This window comes from Crinia signifera, chromosome 6, assembly GCF_055691185.1.
Source record: "Crinia signifera chromosome 6, ASM5569118v1, whole genome shotgun sequence".
Lineage (NCBI taxonomy): Eukaryota > Metazoa > Chordata > Amphibia > Anura > Myobatrachidae > Crinia > Crinia signifera.
Genome location: NC_139222.1, coordinates 125,239,090 through 125,260,520, shown reverse-complemented (window position 1 = coordinate 125,260,520; position 21,431 = coordinate 125,239,090). Strand labels below are relative to the sequence as shown.

Below are 21,431 nucleotides of genomic sequence, written 5' to 3'. Positions count from 1 at the left end.
CAAGCCATTAATTGTTTATTTATTTGAAACTAAATCAGTTGTGTGTTGGATGTTTAAGTGTAAACCGGAAGTAATAGGCTGAATGTATAATCCTGCTTTCTTATTGAAGTGTCTGTTACCACAGGTTTCCTGCATCATTATTAGCGTTTGAGTTAGACCTCTCAGTGCCTTGGAAGCCAGTAATACCACTTTCACATCGCCGACACGTTTTAAAAACCGGTATTTTAAAACGGTAATTAAAACGGGTCAGAGCCTTACATTGCCGCAGATTACCGTTTTAAATACCGGTTTATACCCCTTTCACATCGCACTTTTAAAACGGTAAATTGCCGTTTTTTTCCCCTTTTTAAAACGTTTAAGCCTGCACTGTGAATGCATAGCATTGTACACATTCACATTGCACAAAAAACGGCAAGGAACCGTGTAGGACTCTGCTTTTTACACGGTTCGAAATGCCAGTTAACTTTAAACGGTAAATCGGCTGTGGTGCATTCACAGTGCAGGCTTAAACGTTTTAAAAAGGGAAAAAACGGCAATTTACCGTTTTAAAAGTGCGATGTGAAAGGGGTATGAGGAAAACACAACTTTTCTTAAAACTGGGACAAACAAAATAGACAAAATAAATGCAGGCATGAAAACAAACCCTAATTCATGCATTCATTGTGTTCCACATTGATTATTGCAATGGTTTCCTCCATCGTAGTGACTCTCGCCCCTACAATCTGTTCTGTATGCAAATTTGAGGATGCTTATACTTACTAGGTATTGCCAGTGCAACAGCAGCACACACACCCCCTCAGCAGCAGCAACAGCAACACACACCTTCAGCATGAGCTCTCACGCTGTCAGTGAGATGCTCATGCTGGGCCTGCTCACAGCACATGCTGTTTGTGTGTGCTGCTGCTGCCCGGGAAGGATTGAGGGGGGAGGGGGAGTCGGACCAGGGCCCCCGCCGGGCCCCTCCAGAAAGCCTGGGCCAAGGTAATTAGTACACACCCCCCTCCCCCTCTCGGCAGCCCTGGGTGTTGCTGCTCTGTTCTGTCAGTATTTCCATAAGTTACATGTATTCTACTGATTCAATATAAAATACTTACACACAAGGCTTTCAATGTAACACATATCATTTCAAAATAACTCCTAGATCAAACCATCTTCTCTGCACTCTCATCCACATGTATTACCTGCTACCATTCACATTAGAGGGCCTTTCTGGGCTGCACCCACTCTGGAATGTCTTTTATGCGCTGGAAGACTTTCTTTCAATCTTCAAGTGTCCCCTGGAAACTCCCCTCTTCAGGCAAGTGTATCAAATTCCAGAACAACTCACAGAAGCTATCCTACCCAGTTACATCACCTTTGTACAGTCCACACATATCACATATTTTTCTTTCTTTACTTCCACATCCTCCAGACCAACTTTCCACTGTAACTATATTATGGGTATGGGTCATAGGGTCGACAGCCATTACTAAGTTGACAGATGAAATATGTCGACATGCATTTAGTCAGCATGGCCACTAGGTTGACACAAGCATTATGTCGACCTGGAAAGCAGGGCCTCCTTACATCTTTCTTGTTCTGTTATTTTGCATTCTTGTTTTATATATTAGGACAGGGAGGATCTAGGGGCACCCAGGTGGTATATAAAACACAATATAATATGTGGGGTGACAAATGTGCAAAAAAAAAAAAAAAAAGAAAGGCTGCTTGTAAAACACTCCTCATTGTAGTATGTGAGTGGCAGCTCCTCATGCAGTAAAACGGTGTTCTGGAGTACACACCACAAAACAATATTGGAAGAAAAGAAGGGTGGAATGCCTACTAGTGTGCTAGGGGTGTTAGGACACACTAATACCCCTTTCACACCACCCTGAATTCCTGGGTTGGTCCTGGGATCAACCCGTGACTAGCGCTGGTGTGCAAGGTTCCCAGGAATTCAACCCTGCTAGACAGCAGGGTTGCTCCCGGGACCAGTTCGGGAAACAGGCCGGTGTGAAAGGTACTTACCCGGCATTCTGGCTTGCTTCCATCTGGGCAGCAGGGTCCAGGGATTCGAGCTGCGGGGATCCACCAGAGGCGGTTGGTCGCTTGTAGCGCTATTTGTCGGGCAGCGGGGTGGAAAGAGATGCTGGATTTGAAAAGACTGGCTGGACGCTCTCAGCCAATCAGCGTCCAGCCATTCTTTTCAAAATGCTTTCAAATTCTCCCGGCCCGCTCCCCGGCAAATAGCTCTACAATTGCTCAGCTCCCGCTGCCGGATCCCCACAGTCTGGATTCCACCACCCGCTGCCCCCTCACACCATAAAATGCAGGGACTAGGCTGGTGTGAAACCCAACCGGCCTAGTCCATCTCTCATCCACCCAACCCAGGAATGTCCCTGCATGATCCAGGGACCATATTCCCGGGTAAGTCCCTACATTTTCTGGTGTGAAAGAAAAGCAAGATAAGGTGAAGCAAAGGGATATATATGAAACATAACTAATCTGAAATAAGTATCTTCGGTGCTAAGACCACCAAATAAATGATTCATGAAAGATAAAACCATAAATATAACAGTGTTTACCGTTTTGAAAAGAACGGTATCGTATAATACAGTGTATGTAACCTTATTAGGAACACACTCGTCCCATAAAAATCACCACAATTGGTATATCAAGGTGTAAAATACACATATTTAATGCAGACAAGCGTCTAAAAAGCACATGTACAGGATGAGAAAACATATAAGCTTATCTGTCCATAAATAGGGTCAGGTGACCAATGCATTTCATTTTGGTATGACTTCATCAAGGGGATGCCTATTTCAGATAAGTTATGTTTTTATATAACCCTTTGCTTCACCATGGTGTTTCATAACACTCTTAGCACACTAGCTTAAGCGTGTCAGAATGACGGCTTCTGCAATGTACTTAGCCGTAAAAGAGTTTTTAGCCCACAAACTCTCCAGCCCACTGCTACCTCCAATTTCTGTCTTCACAGTTCCCTCCCTTCATATCCAACAAGTGTCCCTGCAAAAATGGCTTTCATTTTCTGTTCAGGAGTAATTTGGTGTGTAGCATGGCTTCTAGTCAGTGGCTGTACTTCACCACATAGAGGTGAGTAGTTAAGCCACATACACACACACTTGCCGGCGGGGGCCACGGTCGATAGTTAGTCATAACAATATTATCCGTACACACTAAACAAAATAATGAGCGCGCATCGTTAACGATATTGAGTGTACACACTAGACAGTATTTCAACAATATGGCTCAGAAAACCCCTTTCCGAGCGATATTGTTCACAATATCGCTTAGTGTGTATGGGACTTTAACACTTCTGGTGCGTTTTTAACTAAGTGATTTGACATGTCTGCTGATTCCTTTTTCACTACTATGAAAAGCAGCCAATTATGTAAGTAGAAAAGTGGGAGTTATCTAATAAAAATATCCATCCACAAGTAAGAAATGATATTTCCCCAGAGAGTTTTTTCCCCAAAATCCTTTGCTTCTAGTGTCTCTTCATATTTCTGAAGAGCAGTGATGGTTCAGTAGAGAAAATGTAGCCAGGACACAAGGGAATGAGGAATACTTTAATATTTAAACTGTTATAAATTATTAAATTTTGACCTTTTTTTTTTTTCCCTGCACCAAGTGATTTATTCCTCTCCAGTTAATTTAGATAAGTTCCTGTAAAACTGTTTACACATATCTCTGCATATCATACTGTGCAAAAAAAGAGGTCAGTCCTGGTTTTACTATTGAGGCTATATATCCACTATGGGGTTGAAATAGACCTTAAGGGTCTGTTTTGAGAATTTCAATTCCTTTATTTTATATATGCTCATCTAGAATGCCCAGACTTGCCTTACCTGTGCCCTTTGCCAGCTTTGGTGTGCCTACCATAGTGGGTGTGGTATAGGGGTCCGACAGTCGGGTTTCCAACCATCATTAGACCAGAATCCCAACTGCCGGCACTCTGACTCACTGCACTCGCCACAGGTTGTACTCTCTCTCTATAGGGGTCATAGACACACCCCCCACCCCCCACCCACCCCCCCAAGAGTGAATAGTCCCTATAATTCGGAATCCCAACTGCTGGGAGGTCATCCGGCTCCCACCATAGTGAATACTGTTTGCATTCACTTCTTTTCTTCATCTCAAACATGAGGCTTCTGAGTTTTAACTCTGATTATGCTGGCAAGATGGAGACTTGGCTTACATAGTGTTTCTAACACTCGAAGACTTTTACCTTGATTTTATTACATTTTTTCCTCCATGAAACATTGCATCCATTCCTGAGATCTTTGCAGATGTGGATACCTGAGTTTGAAAGAGTAGAAAAGATTATCAGCTAAACTCCTTTTCCTTTCTTTTAATGCACGCAGCAGTTTGGCACCTTTATTAAAGTGTTAAGAGACTGTACATCCTATACTATAAATGTTCTTCTCTCTTATCTTCCCTATCACATGCACCTTTGCCCTGGAACAGGTCTGAGGAGCGGCTGTTGTATGAAATTTTGGACAATTTGGGCCCTACATCATTTCAGTTAGTGTTAACAGCTTCTACTCATCCCTCTGCCTCTTTAGAAGTGGTATAGAAATACACATCATCGTAGCCTTCCCTTCTTCCCCAGCAATAGTTTCCTGATACTGGTCAGTATGAAGATGTAGTGCAGGCCAATATAATAGCATAACAAGTGTGAGAGACTTTGATTGCAGAAGGATATTCTCAAGATCCTGAATAAGCTGCACTTTTTGTTGCCTTGGCAAATATAAAAATGTATCTGTACATCCCTGTATAACTTCGGTCTTGCCTCCATCTGTATGTTCCACTTAAATGACTCCCATCTCTCTGCATCACTAGAGATTAGCCACATATCAAACTTTATTGTACAAGTTCCTCATCCATCACTTTCATGTCACCTACAGCTTTGAACCTTTCAAGGTGTCCTAAACTGCCACCCCTCGCCAGGTCCAGACTCTGCTGATTATTTTACATTTACATACAATGATGTCATTTGTTTGCTATAATATACACATTTTCTCTATTGCAGCCCACATGTTGTGAAGTATTATGGCAGCTACTTTAAGAATACTGACCTCTGGATTGTTATGGAATATTGTGGAGGGGGATCAGTTTCTGACATCATCCGTCTAAGGAAACAAACAGTAAGATCATTTGTGAATATTTTCTTTTTATCTGATTATTTATACCATTTTTATTTCTCTTTTTTTTTTTTTTCTCTCAATTACTTTGAGTCATTGGCAGGTATTCAACGCTGTGGGCGAGCGGCGACAGCGAGGATCGCTGGTTTTCTGCTATCCTCGCTGTTTAACCCCCTCGCCGGCCGCATTCAATACCTGCCTTTAATGGTACTATCAAAAGTGATCTGATCTTTGACCATTTTTTATTTTTTGGGGGCGATTTATTACATACAACCACGCAGCATCCCCATAAAACCATCCTAGAGTGTGAGCAGACGGTGCTAATGGCACTATTAGCAGCAACACCTGTGTGAGCAGAGCGAGACTGACTGTGCACTCCCCTCTATAGCCTGGCCTACTGTATGAAGGCTTATGGAGACCGTGACAATGTCATAATGGAAGGTATAACAGCTGTGTTAGAATAAGAGGAGGCTTGATAGCGCTGATGGGCTACTTTCGTCACTAACAACTCTCTTTTCCCCAGACTAGCATGCAGTCCCTGACACAGTGCCAATGATTTATGTAGTGTTTTGTGGTGTTAGTGGTACTAGGGGGAGAACAATACCCATTACCATGTTTTGTATCTGGAATGCGAGTTTGTTTAAAGTCTATGTCCGCAACAGAGGCAAGCCAGCACAGCTCCATTATCTCAGCATCTAGGAGGCAGAGTCCTGATGTTCTAAAGTTAATCCAATAGACTGGCTAATTGCTGCCCCCGTCACCCTGCCTCTGTTCCAGCCTTTGTTAAAGGGTCCTGTCCACTTGGCCAAGCTCTCCACCGGCATGGTAGGATATTGGTCTGATGGGGCATACACACAGGGCGATTCCAGGATAATTTTAAGGCAGGCCTATCCAAACTATGTAACGCCAGCTATTATGAAACTACACATCCCAACATGGCTTGCCATACTTTTAGCATTCCCTAATAGCAAAACTGTGGCAAGGCATGATGGGACTTGTAGTTTATCAACAGCTGGAGGACCATAGTTTGGACATGCATGTTCTAAGGGATCTTAATAGATTGCTTAGAAATTAAGCACATATTGCTGCATGTGTTTGTCCGTGTGTATGCAATCCCACGCTACGCCGTAACCTGACTAGATTTCTACTGCATGCAGTATAAATCTAATGAGATTGCCAGTGTTCCTGCCAGATAATACTGGTCCGTACAGATCTCTTGGCACACATCGCTGGTGCATCGCATGTGTGTCAGCAATGTATGCTGAGCGATCTGTGCTAACATGCATCGCTTAGCACGGGGCTGAAATCGCCTCGTGTTATTAGAGTTAAGGCCCATACACACTCGAAGATTTTCATTTCAAAAGACTTTGCCAAAATCTTTGAAAGATATATCTGTCACCAAAATAGTGTGTACACACTGAGCTATTTTCCCAAAGAGCAAGAGATTTTCAGGAGGCGAAAGACATTGCTGAAAATCTTTCATATAAAAGGCTATTTACATAATAGGCTGGGTTTGTATTCCAAGGGTGGGAGCAGCGGCCATTTTATTCAGTGCATTTCTGTTCTATGGGCCTGATTCAGAACTGATCGCTGGGCTGCGTATATTCGGAGCCAAGCGATCAGGTAAAATCCACCCTGCGCATCTTCAGGACTGAATACGGGCCCCCCCGGCCCGAAACTCCGTTGGCAGCGCAGTAAAAGTACTGTATTTTCAAGAGCCTGGAGATTTTTTTCTTCCATAATTGTGTGTGTGTGTGTGTGTGTGTGTGTGTGTGTATGTATGTATGTATGTGTGTGTGTGTGTGTATATGTGTATGTGTGTATATATATATATATATATATATCTCCCATTTATAGAATGTGGTGGAAATATCATGCCTCAGGGTGTCAGGAAACACGTGTCAGCAATGTATATATTAATGGCACCACTACCCACCAATGAATATATATATATATAATTTCCCTTAATGCTATATGGAGTATAACCACGGTACATCCAATGAAGGTATTCACATCACAAATGTTATTGCCATGAGATATTCAAAACCGGGTACATGTGAAAAAACGAAGGTTTTGCATAGCGTAAATGACATTTAATAACAACAAATAAAGTTCCAAGATAACAAATGACACAATACATGTATGCAGTAATTGAGAGAAGCACATAAACACCAATATCTGGTTCCCGGTAAGAGCCCTGAGTATAAGTACCAGATGTTATGCAGCTGTATGAATGCACAGTTCAATAAAACAAGTATATAAGATAAGTGGCTGTCTAGGCAGCACACTGATCCTTCCTACTTGCAGGTAAGTCTCCTCAAGGCAGCTTCCACATTCAGATACCTCCAAGAGAAGTTCCTGGTTTTTATGCCCAGCCCAGCCTATTCTTGTCCAAATAGTTCGCCTGTCTGGTATTTCACAGCAATGCAAATTCACTGTGGTCTGTGGGAAGCAAACCTCCAGGAGGTTCACCGGCTGTTATTTTTTTCTTTGGCTGCAGTAGTTGCCGATCTTCCGGCTTGCATTTACTTGGCCTGTGGGTCCATCACATGATCTAGACTCCAAACTCTTGTTGTATAGCTTCCGCCCTAACATGTTTACTTCCACTCTTAATGGTGATGTCCAATTTCTATTTCGTCCATCCTGGCGACACAGCTCAACCATGGGATGTAGGAGGGTCTGCAGGAGCAAGGCACCTATGCTGACTTCTTTGAGAGGCAGGCTCCTCCCTTCTGCATCCCAGAGTTCCTCAGTTCGTTTTAGGTGCCCACCGGAGTGGGTGCTGTGCTGACTGGCTGTGGGCTTCAGACGTTTTGTGTAGAGTTGCTAGGTGTTTTTTATTTTATTAATTTTCACTAGTTAGTGCAGGCACAGTGTGTTACTTCCACAGGAAGTTTAGACACACTGAGAGCACAGCAGAGGCTGACAGAAGCGCGTCCAGTCAGCTCTCTGTGTGCAGAGAGACGCTGCTGCATCTTCTGCACAGCGCTTCAACCTCCTTATAAGAGAGGTTTCCTGGGCCCCGGGGGGTGAGTCCTGAACTGGCTCCCTGCTTAGGGGGGATCTCTAAGGATGGACCCCCGCTTTGGCGGCTGCCATTTTAAAGGGTTTATAGGTGGGCAGCGCTTTCCCTGGTGATCGCTGAGGATCCATTGCAGCAGCACAGCCAGATAAGTACACAGCTACATTATTCTGTGCAATCGCCTGACATTGTGCGCTGTGTGTAATTATGACAGAAAGGTATAGTGCTGCTGCTCTTGGGGAGGGAGCGCCTGCCATGTTAATTAACTGCAGATTTTGTGGTGTTAAATTAACCATTGAACAGATGGATCAGGGGGATTTGTGCCCCTCGTGTGAGTCTGTGCCCAGTGGGGCTCAAGCCCAGAGGTCTGAGCCTGCGTGGGCAGCTGCTTTAGGGAGGTCTATGAATGCTTTGGTAAAGGCTTTAAATAGGCAGAGATTGAGAGATGACCTTGTGAAATCTCCTGGCCCCCTTTCCCCCTCTCAACAGTCTCTGGGCTCCTTTACCCCATCTCAAGGGGACCCAGCTTTACTGCAGGACACTGCGCAAAGTGTTCATAAAATGAATACATTTATGTAACAACTTGCCAAAACCCCTGAGGTCACTTCTCCCAGACAACCCTTATCTACACCTCCCCTATTGAATCTAGATTCTGATGATGAGGGTGTGTGCGCTGAGGCTGGCTTTTGGGACCAGAGGGTATTGAGGATTGGATCCTGGCTGTTAAGCAGACGTTAAATATTTCAGAGGAGGATAAAGTGCCTGCTCATTGTGTATTTAAGATACACAGAGATTCTGTGACATTTCCCTCAGATGCCTAAAAGATTTCCTAACATGTACCCTATGCCAGAGGAACATGTAAAATTATGGGAAAAGACCCCCTTAGTGGATGCACCTGTTGCCAGGTTGTCTAAATCCATGGCTTTACCTGTTCAAGGAGGTGCTGTATTTAAAGACCCTGTGGACAAGAAAATTCAAGGATTCCTTAACCCCTTCCCGACATTTGACGTACATTTACGTCATGGCCGGGATGTACTTCCCGACACATGGCATAAATGTACGTCATGACTTTAAACTGTCACTGCGTCTCGAGACGCAGTGACAGAGGGACGATGTCTGCTGTCCCTGACAGCAGACATGTCCCTGCATGCCCAGGGGGGGCTGCGATGTCGCCCCCCCATCGGCGATCGCTGTGATTGGCTGTTCAGTGTGAACAGCCAATTACAGCGTTTTCCTGTGTTACCAGCGAATCAGACGCTCGGTAACACAGGTGTCAATCACCGCCGGGCGTCAGGGGGCATGAGGGGGTCATCGGTGACGATGACACCTCACCCCACCCTCACCCCACCTGCCCCCAAGGCTGTGATTGGTCCGTGGGACCCACGGACCAATCACAGCCAAGGCGCGACATTTAAACTAACGGTGACTGCGCTGCAGACGCCATTCCGGTCTGGAATAGCGTGCAGAACGGTCACCGTGCCTGTCTGCCGTGAATACCGACCTGATCCTTGCTAATACTTACCTGATCCTTGCAAATACCTTACCTGATCACTTGATCACTGCTTGTAGCGTGCTGGACGCTTCCTGGATCTGACTTCCTGAGACTTCCTGCTGCTGCTGCAGTGTGATAGAGAGATAGAGAGATAGAGAGATAGAGAGAGATAGAGAGATAGTGACAGAGAGAGCTATATTTTGTGTCTGCTACCCCCCCTTTTTGGGGGTGCAGGGGTTTTTTATATATAAATAACTGTCGCTGCTGCTGCAGTGTCATAGTGATAGATAGTGATAGATAGTGAGAGATAGTGAGAGATAGTGAGAGATAGTGAGAGATAGTGAGATTTGTGTCTGCTACCCCCCCTTTTTGGGGGTGCAGGTTTTTTTTTTATATATATAACTGTCAGTGCTGCTGCTGCAGTGTCATAGTGATAGATAGTGATAGATAGTGAGAGATAGAGAGATATAGAGAGATAGTGACAGAGAGTGATAGAGAGTGTATATTTTGTGTCTGCTACCCCCCCTTTTTGGGGGTGCAGGTTTTTTTTTATACATATAACTGTCAGTGCTGCTGCTGCAGTGTGATAGTGATAGATAGTGATAGATAGTGATAGATAGTGAGAGATAGAGAGAGATAGTGACAGAGAGTGATAGAGAGTGTATATTTTGTGTCTGCTACCCCCGCCTTTTGTGCTGATCACCATATCTGAGGTGATCAGCAACTTTTTGGGGGCGCCGAGGTTTTTTTTTTTATATATACCTGTCAGTTGCTGCCAGTTGCACCAAAGGTTGTGCACCTGCTGCCCCTCACTGGTAATCAGTGTCGCATCACTGATCACCTTTTTTTTTTTTTTGTGGGTGCTGTGGGGTCTTTTTTTAATTTTTTTTTTACACACACTGTGATTTTGTGGGTGTCCTGTGGCCACTGTGCGCTGATCAGTGACGTACATCACTGATCAGCTTTTTCGGCACAGGGTTGATCTATTTTTTTTTTTTTGGATCAAATTCCTGTTGCCTTTGAGCGCTGTTCAGTGACAGACGTTACTGACCAACATCTGTGCTCAATTTTTGGCGCAGGACCTTTTTTTTTTTTAACCCCTTCAATTTTTTTTTTTAACCCCTTCAATTTTTTTTTTTTTAACCCCTTCAATTTTTTTTTTTGGTATAAAGTATTTTTTTTTTCTGCACTACATACACATTACACACTACATTCCCCCCAGGTTGAAATAAAGTTTGTACCCCCCCCTACACTATACACGTGTTGAAACATTTCACTACCAGTAACACAAAAATAAAAATGGCATCCCAAATGTCCTCCCAAATGTCCTCCCAGTCATCCAGGAGAATGTATTCAGTGGAGGAGGCATATGCCATGCTTGCCTCTGACTCTGACACAGCCAGTGATGCAAGCGGGGAATTTGAAGGATTCGTCTTAAGCTCCTCTTCCTCCTCTGGTGATGAGGGACCCCCTCAAAGACGCCCCCGTAGAGCAGCTGAGACCCCCCCCCCAACAATTGATCTCGTATGGACCCCACCACCAGACAATTTTGAGCCCCAGGTTCCTGAGTTTTTGGCCATGCCAGGAATCCAATTTGATTCCACAGGTCTCAGAGAAATTGACTTTTTCAAATTATTTTTCTCTGATGATTTTATAAATTTAATGGTGGACCAAACTAATTTATATGCCCAGCAGTTTATTGCTCAAAACCCCACGTCATCATTTGCTAGGTGGACCCCTGTAGATGCAGTAGAGATGATGACGTTTTGGGGTCTGGTGTTTCATATGGGCATAGTAAAAAAGCCAGAAATTAGGCAATATTGGAGTACAGATGTTCTGTACAGTACTCCATTTTACCGTATGGCCATGACCCGGACTCGATTTGAGACAATTCTTAAATTTATACATTACACCGATAATGCACAGTGCCCACCCAGAGATGATCCCACCTTTGACCGGCTATTCAAAGTCAGGCCGGTCATTGATCATTTCAGTGCCAAATTTGAAGAGGTGTACATCCCTGAAAAATTTATTTGTATCGACGAGTCCCTTATACATTTTAAAGGAAGGGTTAAATTCCGCCAGTACCTTCCCAGTAAGAGGGCAAGGTATGGCATAAAAATGTATAAACTGTGTGAAAGCACCTCAGGGTACACCCACAGGTTTAGGGTTTATGAAGGGAAGGATTCAAGAATTGAACCGCCAGAATGCCCCCCCTCCCTCGTAGGTGTTAGTGGGAAAATTGTCTGGGATTTAGTGCACCCCTTCCTGGATAAAGGTTATCACCTCTATGTGGATAACTTTTACACTAGCATCCCCCTGTTTAAGGCCCTTGGTTCAAGAGGCAAGAACCAAAGAGGCCTACCAAAAACGCACATTGCCCAAGTAATGAGAAGGGGTGAAAGCAGGGGAATATGCAACGAAAATATGTTGTTGGTCAAATATAAGGACAAGAGGGATGTCCTTATACTGACAACAATTCACGGAGACAGTACCACCTCCGTCCCTGTACGAGGTACCAGTACCCACACCTCAAAACCTAATTGTATCCTGGATTACAATAGGTACATGGGCGGAGTGGATCTTTCAGATCAGGTACTGAAGCCGTACAGTGCCCTGCGGAAAACAAAAATCTGGTACAAGAAGGTGGCCGTGTATATCATCCAGATGGCACTGTATAACGCTTACGTGCTATTCCGTTCTACCGGCCAGAGGGGGACATTTATGCACTTTCAAGAGGAAGTCATAAAGGGCCTAATATTTGGGAACCAGCAGGCAGAGGGCCCCAGTACTTCTAGTACTGGCCCCCGTATTGTACCAGGGCAGCATTTTCCTGATGAAATCCCCTCCACTGGAAAAAAGGGCAGGACACAAAAAAGGTGCAAAGTTTGCTATAAAAAGGGAATAAGAAAGCAAACTATTTTCCAGTGTGACACTTGCCCCGACAAACCCGGCCTATGTATAAAGGAGTGTTTTAAAATATACCACACATCTATGGAATATTAGGTTCATAATTTCACCGTGCTTCGGGGGTCTTGCTAATGCCACATAGCACCCACCATTCATTCCACCAGAATCTGAGCCGCAAAATCCAAAAATCACTCCTTCCCTTCTGAGTCCTGCCATGCACCCAACTGGTATTTTTTGGTCACATGTGAGGCATTGCCGTACTTGGGAGATATTGGGGCACAGATTTTGGGGTGCTTTTTCTCCTTCATTCCTTGTGAAAATGAAAAATTTTGAGCCAGAACTGCATTTTTGTGTAAAAAAATGTAATTTTTCATGTTCACTGCCCAGTTTTATCAAAATTGGTGAAACCCCTGGGGGTTTGAAATGTACACTATACCCCTAGATGAATTCCCTGAGGGGTGTAGTTTGCAAAATGGGGTCACTCGTGGGGGGGTTCCACTGTATTGGTGCTTTGGGGGTCTTGCTAATGCGACATAGCACCCACCATCATTCCACCAGAATTTGTGCTGCAAACTCCAAATATCACTCCTTCCCTTCTGAGTCCTGCCACTTTTTGGTCACACATGAGGCATTGCCGTACTCGGGAGAAATTGGGGCACAGATTTTGGGGTGCTTTGTCTCCTTCATTCCTTCTGAAAATGAAAAATTTTGAGCCAGAACTGCATTTTTGTGTAAAAAAATGTAATTTTTCATTTTCACTGCCCACTTGTATCAAAATTGGTGAAACCCCTGGGGGTTTGAAATGTACACTATACCCCTAGATGAATTCCCTGAGGGGTGTACTTCGCAAAATGGGGTGACTTGTGGGGGGGTTCCACTGTATTGGTGCAACATAGCACCCACCATTCATTCCACCAAAATCTGTGCTGCAAAATCCAAAAATCACTCCTTCCCTTCTGAGTCCTGCCATGCACCCAACTGGTATTTTTTGTTCACGTGTGAGGCATTGCCGTACTCGGGAGAAATTGGGGCACAGATTTTGGGGTGCTTTTTCTCCTTCATACCTTCTGAAAATGAAAAATTTTGAGCCAGAACTGCATTTTTGTGTAAAAAAATGTAATTTTTCATGTTCACTGCCCACTTGTATCAAAATTGGTGAAACCCCTGGGGGTTTGAAATGTACACTATACCCCTAGATGAATTCCCTGAGGGGTGTAGTTTGCAAAATGGGGTGACTTGTGGGGGGGTTCCACTGTATTGGTGCAACATAGCACCCACCAAAATTCCACCAGAATCTGAGCTGCAAAATCCAAAAATCACTCCTTCCCTTCTGAGTCCTGCCATGCACCCAACTGGTATTTTTTGGTCACATGTGAGGCATTGCCGTACTCGGGAGAAATTGGGGCACAGATTTTGGGGTGCTTTTTCTCCTTCATACCTTCTGAAAATGAAAAATTTTGAGCCAGAACTGCATTTTTGTGTAAAAAAATGTAATTTTTCATTTTCACTGCCCACTTGTATCAAAATTGGTGAAACCCCTGGGGGTTTGAAATGTACACTATACCCCTAGATAAATTCCCTGAGGGGTGTACTTCGCAAAATGGGGTGACTTGTGGGGGGGTTCCACTGTATTGGTGCAACATAGCACCCACCATTCATTCCACCAAAATCTGTGCTGCAAAATCCAAAAATCACTCCTTCCCTTCTGAGTCCTGCCATGCACCCAACTGGTATTTTTTGTTCACATGTGAGGCATTGCCGTACTCGGGAGAAATTGGGGCACAGATTTTGGGGTGCTTTTTCTCCTTCATACCTTCTGAAAATGAAAAATTTTGAGCCAGAACTGCATTTTTGTGTAAAAAAATGTAATTTTTCATGTTCACTGCCCAATTGTATCAAAATTGGTGAAACCCCTGGGGGTTTGAAATGTACACTATACCCCTAGATGAATTCCCTGAGGGGTGTAGTTTGCAAAATGGGGTCACTTGTGGGGGGGTTCCACTGTATTGGTGCTTTGGGGGTCTTGCTAATGCGACATAGCACCCACCAAAATTCCACCAGAATCTGAGCTGCAAAATCCAAAAATCACTCCTTCCCTTCTGAGTCCTGCCATGCACCCAACTGGTATTTTTTGGTCACATGTGAGGCATTGCCGTACTCGGGAGAAATTGGGGCACAGATTTTGGGGTGCTTTTTCTCCTTCATACCTTCTAAAAATGAAAAATTTTGAGCCAGAACTGCATTTTTGTGTAAAAAAATGTAATTTTTCATGTTCACTGCCCACTTGTATCAAAATTGGTGAAACCCCTGGGGGTTTGAAATGTACACTATACCCCTAGATGAATTCCCTGAGGGGTGTGGTTTGCAAAATGGGGTCACTTGTGGGGGGGTTCCACTATATTGGTGCTTTGGGGGTCTTGCTAATGCGACATAGCACCCACCAAAATTCCACCAGAATCTGAGCTGCAAAATCCAAAAATCACTCCTTCCCTTCTGAGTCCTGCCATGCACCCAACTGGTATTTTTTGGTCACATGTGAGGCATTGCCGTACTCGGGAGAAATTGGGGCACAGATTTTGGGGTGCTTTTTCTCCTTCATACCTTCTGAAAATGAAAAATTTTGAGCCAGAACTGCATTTTTGTGTAAAAAAATGTAATTTTTCATGTTCACTGCCCACTTGTATCAAAATTGGTGAAACCCCTGGGGGTTTGAAATGTACACTATACCCCTAGATGAATTCCCTGAGGGGTGTGGTTTGCAAAATGGGGTCACTTGTGGGGGGGTTCCACTGTATTGGTGCTTTGGGGGTCTTGCTAATGCGACATAGCACCCACCAAAATTCCACCAGAATCTGAGCTGCAAAATCCAAAAATCACTCCTTCCCTTCTGAGTCCTGCCATGCACCCAACTGGTATTTTTTGGTCACATGTGAGGCATTGCCGTACTCGGGAGAAATTGGGGCACAGATTTTGGGGTGCTTTTTCTCCTTCATACCTTCTGAAAATGAAAAATTTTGAGCCAGAACTGCATTTTTGTGTAAAAAAATGTAATTTTTCATTTTCACTGCCCACTTGTATCAAAATTGGTGAAACCCCTGGGGGTTTGAAATGTACACTATACCCCTAGATGAATTCCCTGAGGGGTGTACTTTGCAAAATGGGGTGACTTGTGGGGGGGTTCCACTGTATTGGTGCAACATAGCACCCACCATTCATTCCACCAAAATCTGTGCTGCAAAATCCAAAAATCACTCCTTCCCTTCTGAGTCCTGCCATGCACCCAACTGGTATTGTTTGTTCACATGTGAGGCATTGCCGTACTCGGGAGAAATTGGGGCACAGATTTTGGGGTGCTTTTTCTCCTTCATACCTTCTGAAAATGAAAAATTTTGAGCCAGAACTGCATTTTTGTGTAAAAAAATGTAATTTTTCATTTTCACTGCCCACTTGTATCAAAATTGGTGAAACCCCTGGGGGTTTGAAATGTACACTATACCCCTAGATGAATTCCCTGAGGGGTGTAGTTTGCAAAATGGGGTCACTTGTGGGGGGGTTCCACTGTATTGGTGCTTGGGGGGTCTTGCTAATGCGACATAGCACCCACCAAAATTCCACCAGAATCTGAGCTGCAAAATCCAAAAATCACTCCTTCCCTTCTGAGTCCTGCCATGCACCCAACTGGTATTTTTTGGTCACATGTGAGGCATTGCGGTACTCGGGAGAAATTGGGGCACAGATTTTGGGGTGCTTTGTCTCCTTCATTCCTTGTGAAAATGAAAAATTTTGAGCCAGAACTGCATTTTTGTGTAAAAAATGTAATTTTTCATTTTCACTGCCCAGTTGTACCACAATTGGTGAAACCCCTGGGGGTTTGAAATGTACACTATACCCCTAGATGAATTCCCTGAGGGGTGTAGTTTGCAAAATGGGGTCACTTGTGGGGGGGTTCCTAAATTTTAGCATCTTATGGTGCCTAGAAACCTACATGGTGCCTAAAAAATAATCTCATAAAAAGGAGGCTCCAAAATCAAGTAGGTGCTCCTTCTATTATGAAGCCTGTGGTTTGGTCAACGTGCACACTAGGGCCACATATAGGATATTTTTGAAAACAAAAGAATTGGGGGAATCAATTTTTAGTCACATTTCTCTAGTAAAATGTACTGTGTTCCTTAGAAAAATGTATTAAAATTGCAAATCTGCAAAAAAAATGAAATTTTGAAATTTCACCTACACTTTGTTTTAATTCCTGTGAAACACCTAAAGGGTTAACAAACTTCCAAAATGCTGTTTTGAATACTGTGAGGGGTGCAGTTTTTGAAATGGCATCATTTATGGGGGTGTCTCACATACAAGTCCCTCAAAGTCACATCAGAACTGAACTGGTCCCTAAAAAAATCAGTGTTTGAAATTTTCTTGAAAATTTGAGAATTTGCTATTCATATTGTAAGCCTCCTAGTGTCCAAAAAAATTAAAAGGAAGTTGAAATAATGATGGCAACATAAAGTAGACATATGGTCTATGTTAGTTATTAACTATTTTGAGTGGTATGATTATTTGTCTCACAAGCAGAAAATTTAACATTTTGCAAATCGCTAAATTTTCCATTTTTTCACGACATTTTGGTATTTTTCACAAAAAAACACAGACTGTATCGACCCAAATTTACCACTAATTTGAAGTACAATGTGTCACGAAAAAACAATCTCAAAATCACTGGGATAAGTAAAAGCAAAAAAAAGTTATCCCCACTTAAGTGAGACATGTCAGATTTGAAAAAAATGGCTCTGTCAGGAACGCAAAAACTAGCTCTGTCAGGAAGGGGTTAAGGCTGTGTTTGAAGGGGTGGGCTTTACTTTACTTTAAGCCCTATTATTGCCTCTGCGTGGGTATCCAAGGCTATGATTAAATGGGCTGATGTCTTATGTAATCAACTCCAGCCTGACTCTGAGGCTTTTGCCTTGGCTGAAAAGCTTAAGTATGTTTGTGAGGGTGGGGAAGAAGGAGCCAAGATGGTGTCCCAAGTGTCGGCCACCTCTATGACAGCGAGGAGAGCTCTGTGGCTTAAAGCTTGGGAAGCTGACAGCGAATCCAAGAAGTCTCTTGAGGCCTTGGCTTTTAAGGGAGAACTCCTGTTCGGGGCAGAACTTGAGTCCATTATAAAACAGGGGAGGGGGGGGGGGGGGAGCACATTCCAGCCCACCTCGTCTAAACATTCAGTGTCCAAGGTTGGGTCCTTTTAAGCCGTTCTTTCGTTCCTCCTCTCAAGAGGTTGAGTCTAATAGAGGACAGGCGGGAAGATCTCATTTTGGGGCTTTTGTGAGGAAGCACCTGTCCAAGAGTGAGGATAAGTCCTCGTCATGACAGGGCGGATACTACCTGTTCTGGGTTTGTGTGGGGTCGCCTCCTGAAGTTTCAGGACCGGTGGAACATCTCCACCACGGACCCTTGGATTCTATCCATCATTTCTCAGGGTAACAGAATAAATCACAAGGGGTCCCCCCCAAAGAGATTTCTTCCAACACCCCTGCCGCAGGAAGCCCGTCTGCGAAAAGCTCTCTTGGGGGCTGCAATGTCTCTTCTTGAGAAGGGAGTGTTTGTCCCGGTACCTCAGGAAGAAAGAATGAGAGGTTTTTTATTCCATTCTTTTCTTTGGTCCTCAAACCAGACCCATTCTAAATTTGAAGTCTTTAAACCTGCACCTGTGGGTAGACCATTTTTGCATGGAATCTCTTTGATCAGTGCTGTTAAGCATAGAGGGGGTTATTCTGATCTGATCGCAGTACAAATTTGTTTTGAAAATGGGCAAAACCATGTGCCCTGCAGGTGGGGCAGATGTAACGTGCAGAGAGTTAATTTTGGGTGAGGTGTGTTGAAACTGAAATCTAATATGCAGTGTAAAAATAATGCAGCCAGTATTTACTCTGCACAGAAACAAAATAACTTGCACAAATCTAACTCTCTCTGCACATGTTACATCTGCCCCAACTGCAGTGCACATGGTTTTGTCCATTTTCCCCCAAAAAATTGTACTGCGATGAGATCTGTATAAAGGCCGGGAGTCGGGAGAATTTCTAGCATCAGTGGACATCCAAGATGCTTATCTTCATGTGCCTATCTGCAAGGAACATCAGTCCTTACTACGTTTCGCGATAGGGGAGACTCCTTTACAGTTCCAGGCTCTTCCTTTTGGCCTAGCTAAAAGGGATAGTGATTATTCCGTACTTGGACGACCTCCTGTTGAAGGCGGAGTCGGCGGAGAAGTTGCAGGAACATCTTGACTTTGCGACACAGTTCTTCCAAGACCATGGGTGGTTGTTAAATCTCCCGAAGTCTCATTTGACACCCACACAGAGACTTCAGATTCTGGGGTAATTCTGGACACACACCTACATTGTGTGTTTCTTCTGGAGTCCAAAGCGGTGGACATTTGACAGTTGGTCCTGTTGATTCTGCAGTCTTCAAATCCAACAGTATGGCAGGGAGAGAAGCTGCTAGACAAGATGGTGGCAACCTTTTGAGACACTGCAGTTTGCAAGGTTCCATTCAAGAACCTTTCAGTGAAACATGCTGTCCTGTTGGTCAGGAAATTCAAAGACCATGAAACAGAAACGGCTGTTGCTGTCTCAGGAGACAATGGATTCCTTGATCTGGTGGACGGATCTGGACTCCCTGCAAATGGGCGTTCCCTTTGCTCGTGGGATTGGCTGGTGGTCACAATGGACGCCAGTCTCAGGGGCTGGGGGGGCGGTAGTCCTACACCTGAGTTTGCAGGGTCTGTGGTCCAAGGAAGAATTCAGACTGCCGATCAACATCTTGGAGCTCCGGGCGGTTTGGAACACCCTTCTGCAGGCAGAGGATCTCCTGAAGGGATTGCCTGTACGCATACAGTCAGACAATGCCACGGCTGTGGCTTACCTGAATCATCCGGGTGGGACTCGCAGCAGGATGGCAATGCAGAAAGTCTCACAGATTTTCAAGTGGACAGAGGTAAACATTCCTACTCTGTCGCTACATCAGGAAGTCTTTCAGGAGATAGTGATTCTCTGGGGACTCCCAGAGATCGACCTTTATGGCGTCCAGACACAACTGTCTGGTTCCAAGGTTGTGCTTTCGGACCAGGGATCTGACTGCGTGGGCAGTGGATGCCATGATAACCTTGCCTACATGTTTCCTATGATTCCATAGGCCTTAAAGAGGGTGAAAACGCAGGAGACACAAATCATTCTGATGATGTACCGGACTGGCCCAGGAGCTTGTGGTATTCAGACATACTGAGGTTGTCGACGGACTCTTGGCGTCTTTCTCTTTGGCCGGACTTACTCAGACAAGGATTGTTTCTGCACCTGGACCTACTGTAGCTCGTCTCAATTTGACGGCCTGGCTTTTGAAACCTCCTTACGAAGAAAGAAAGGTTTTTCGGAGACTGTTATGCAGGCTATGCTCAGGGCTCGCAAGCCTGTATCAGCTGCAAATTACCATCGGGTCTGAAAGATCTATATCAGGTGGCGTGAACGTCAGAAGGTGCACACCTCTAGGTTCAAGGTTTCTAGACTGTTAGAATTTTTCCAAGATGGGTTTTCAGCAGGTCTTAGCCTACAGTCTTTAAAGGTACAGTTGTCGGCCTTGTCAATTTTTCTTTCAGAAAAGGGTTTCTCTTTTACCTGAAGTACAGACTTTTTGCGGGGAGTTATGAGGCTTAAACCCCCATATAGGCAACCTGTGGCTCCTTGAGACCTGTCTTTAGTTTCGTCAGTGTTACAAAAACCTCCATTTGAGCCTTTAAGGTCTGCTGATCTTAAATTTCTGTCTTGGAAACTTACATTTATGTTAGCTATAGCCTCTGCTAGGCAAGTTTCGGAATTAGGGGCCTTGTCTGGCAAGCCTCCATTTCCGTTTTTTCATGATGACAGGGCTGTGCTTCGTACAGTATCTAAGTTTCTACCTAAGGTAGTGTCAGGTTTTTATTTAAACCAGGAAATTGTGCTCCTGGTGTTTTGCCCTCCTGAGAAGTTGAAGAAACTGGATGTTCGCGTTTTGCGCATAAACGTTGAAAGAGTAAAGGATATTCACAAAACTTATTTGTTTTTGGTACTATATGACCTACATAAGAGAGGGTGGCCTGCTTCTAAGCAGACCATTGCTAGATGGTTAAGGTCAGCAACACTAAGGTAGGCAGACCTATTCCTTCAAGGATTTATGCCTATACCACCAGGTCAGTTGCTTCCTCTTGGGCTGTGTCATGGGGCTACAGTGGATCAGCTATGCAGGGCTGCCACCTGGTCCTCTGTTCATACCTTTACCAAATTCTATAGGTTCCATGAGTTCGCGTCGGATGCTTCATTTGGGCAAATAGTGATAAGAACTGCAAGCCTGAGTGTACCCTCCCAAAGGACCGGCTCTTGAACGTCCCATTGTTAAGCTGTCGCCAGGATGGATGAAAGAGAAAAGGGTATTTTTGTAAGCACTTACCGTTCGAATCCCTTTCTCTGAGTCCATCCTGGCGACACAGCAATCCCTCCCTTACGCTCAGTAACTTTATATCGTTCATGTGTTGTCATGTTATTGGTTATGTTGATATGTTCAGGCATTGTAATATATCCTAGTGTGCTTTAGAAGTTGAACTGAGGAACTCTGGGATGCAGAAGGGAGGCGCCTGCCTCTCAAAGAAGTCAGCATAGGTGCCTTGCTCCTGCGAACCCTCCTACATCCCATGGTTGAGCTGTGTCGCCAGGATGGACTCAGAGAAAGGGATTCGGACGGTAAGTTCTTACAAAAATCCCCTTATAATGAAGCAGCAAACCACAAAAAAAGGCACTAGAAAGACCTAATTATAAATTAAGCATCACGTATGTATTCATAT

At 44.2% G+C, this 21,431-nt stretch overlaps 1 protein-coding gene across 2 annotated transcripts in view; it reads left to right on the top strand.

Annotated features, from left to right (window-relative positions):
* Nucleotides 1-21,431, top strand: part of LOC146008104 (serine/threonine-protein kinase 4-like) — a 78,294-nt gene that overhangs the window by 10,307 nt on the left and 46,556 nt on the right. For both annotated transcript variants that reach the window (XM_083147040.1, XM_083147039.1), the window contains exon 4: nucleotides 5,036-5,150. In XM_083147040.1, the coding sequence (XP_083003166.1) occupies nucleotides 5,036-5,150 (115 nt within the window). The remainder of the gene's footprint in view (nucleotides 1-5,035; nucleotides 5,151-21,431) is intronic.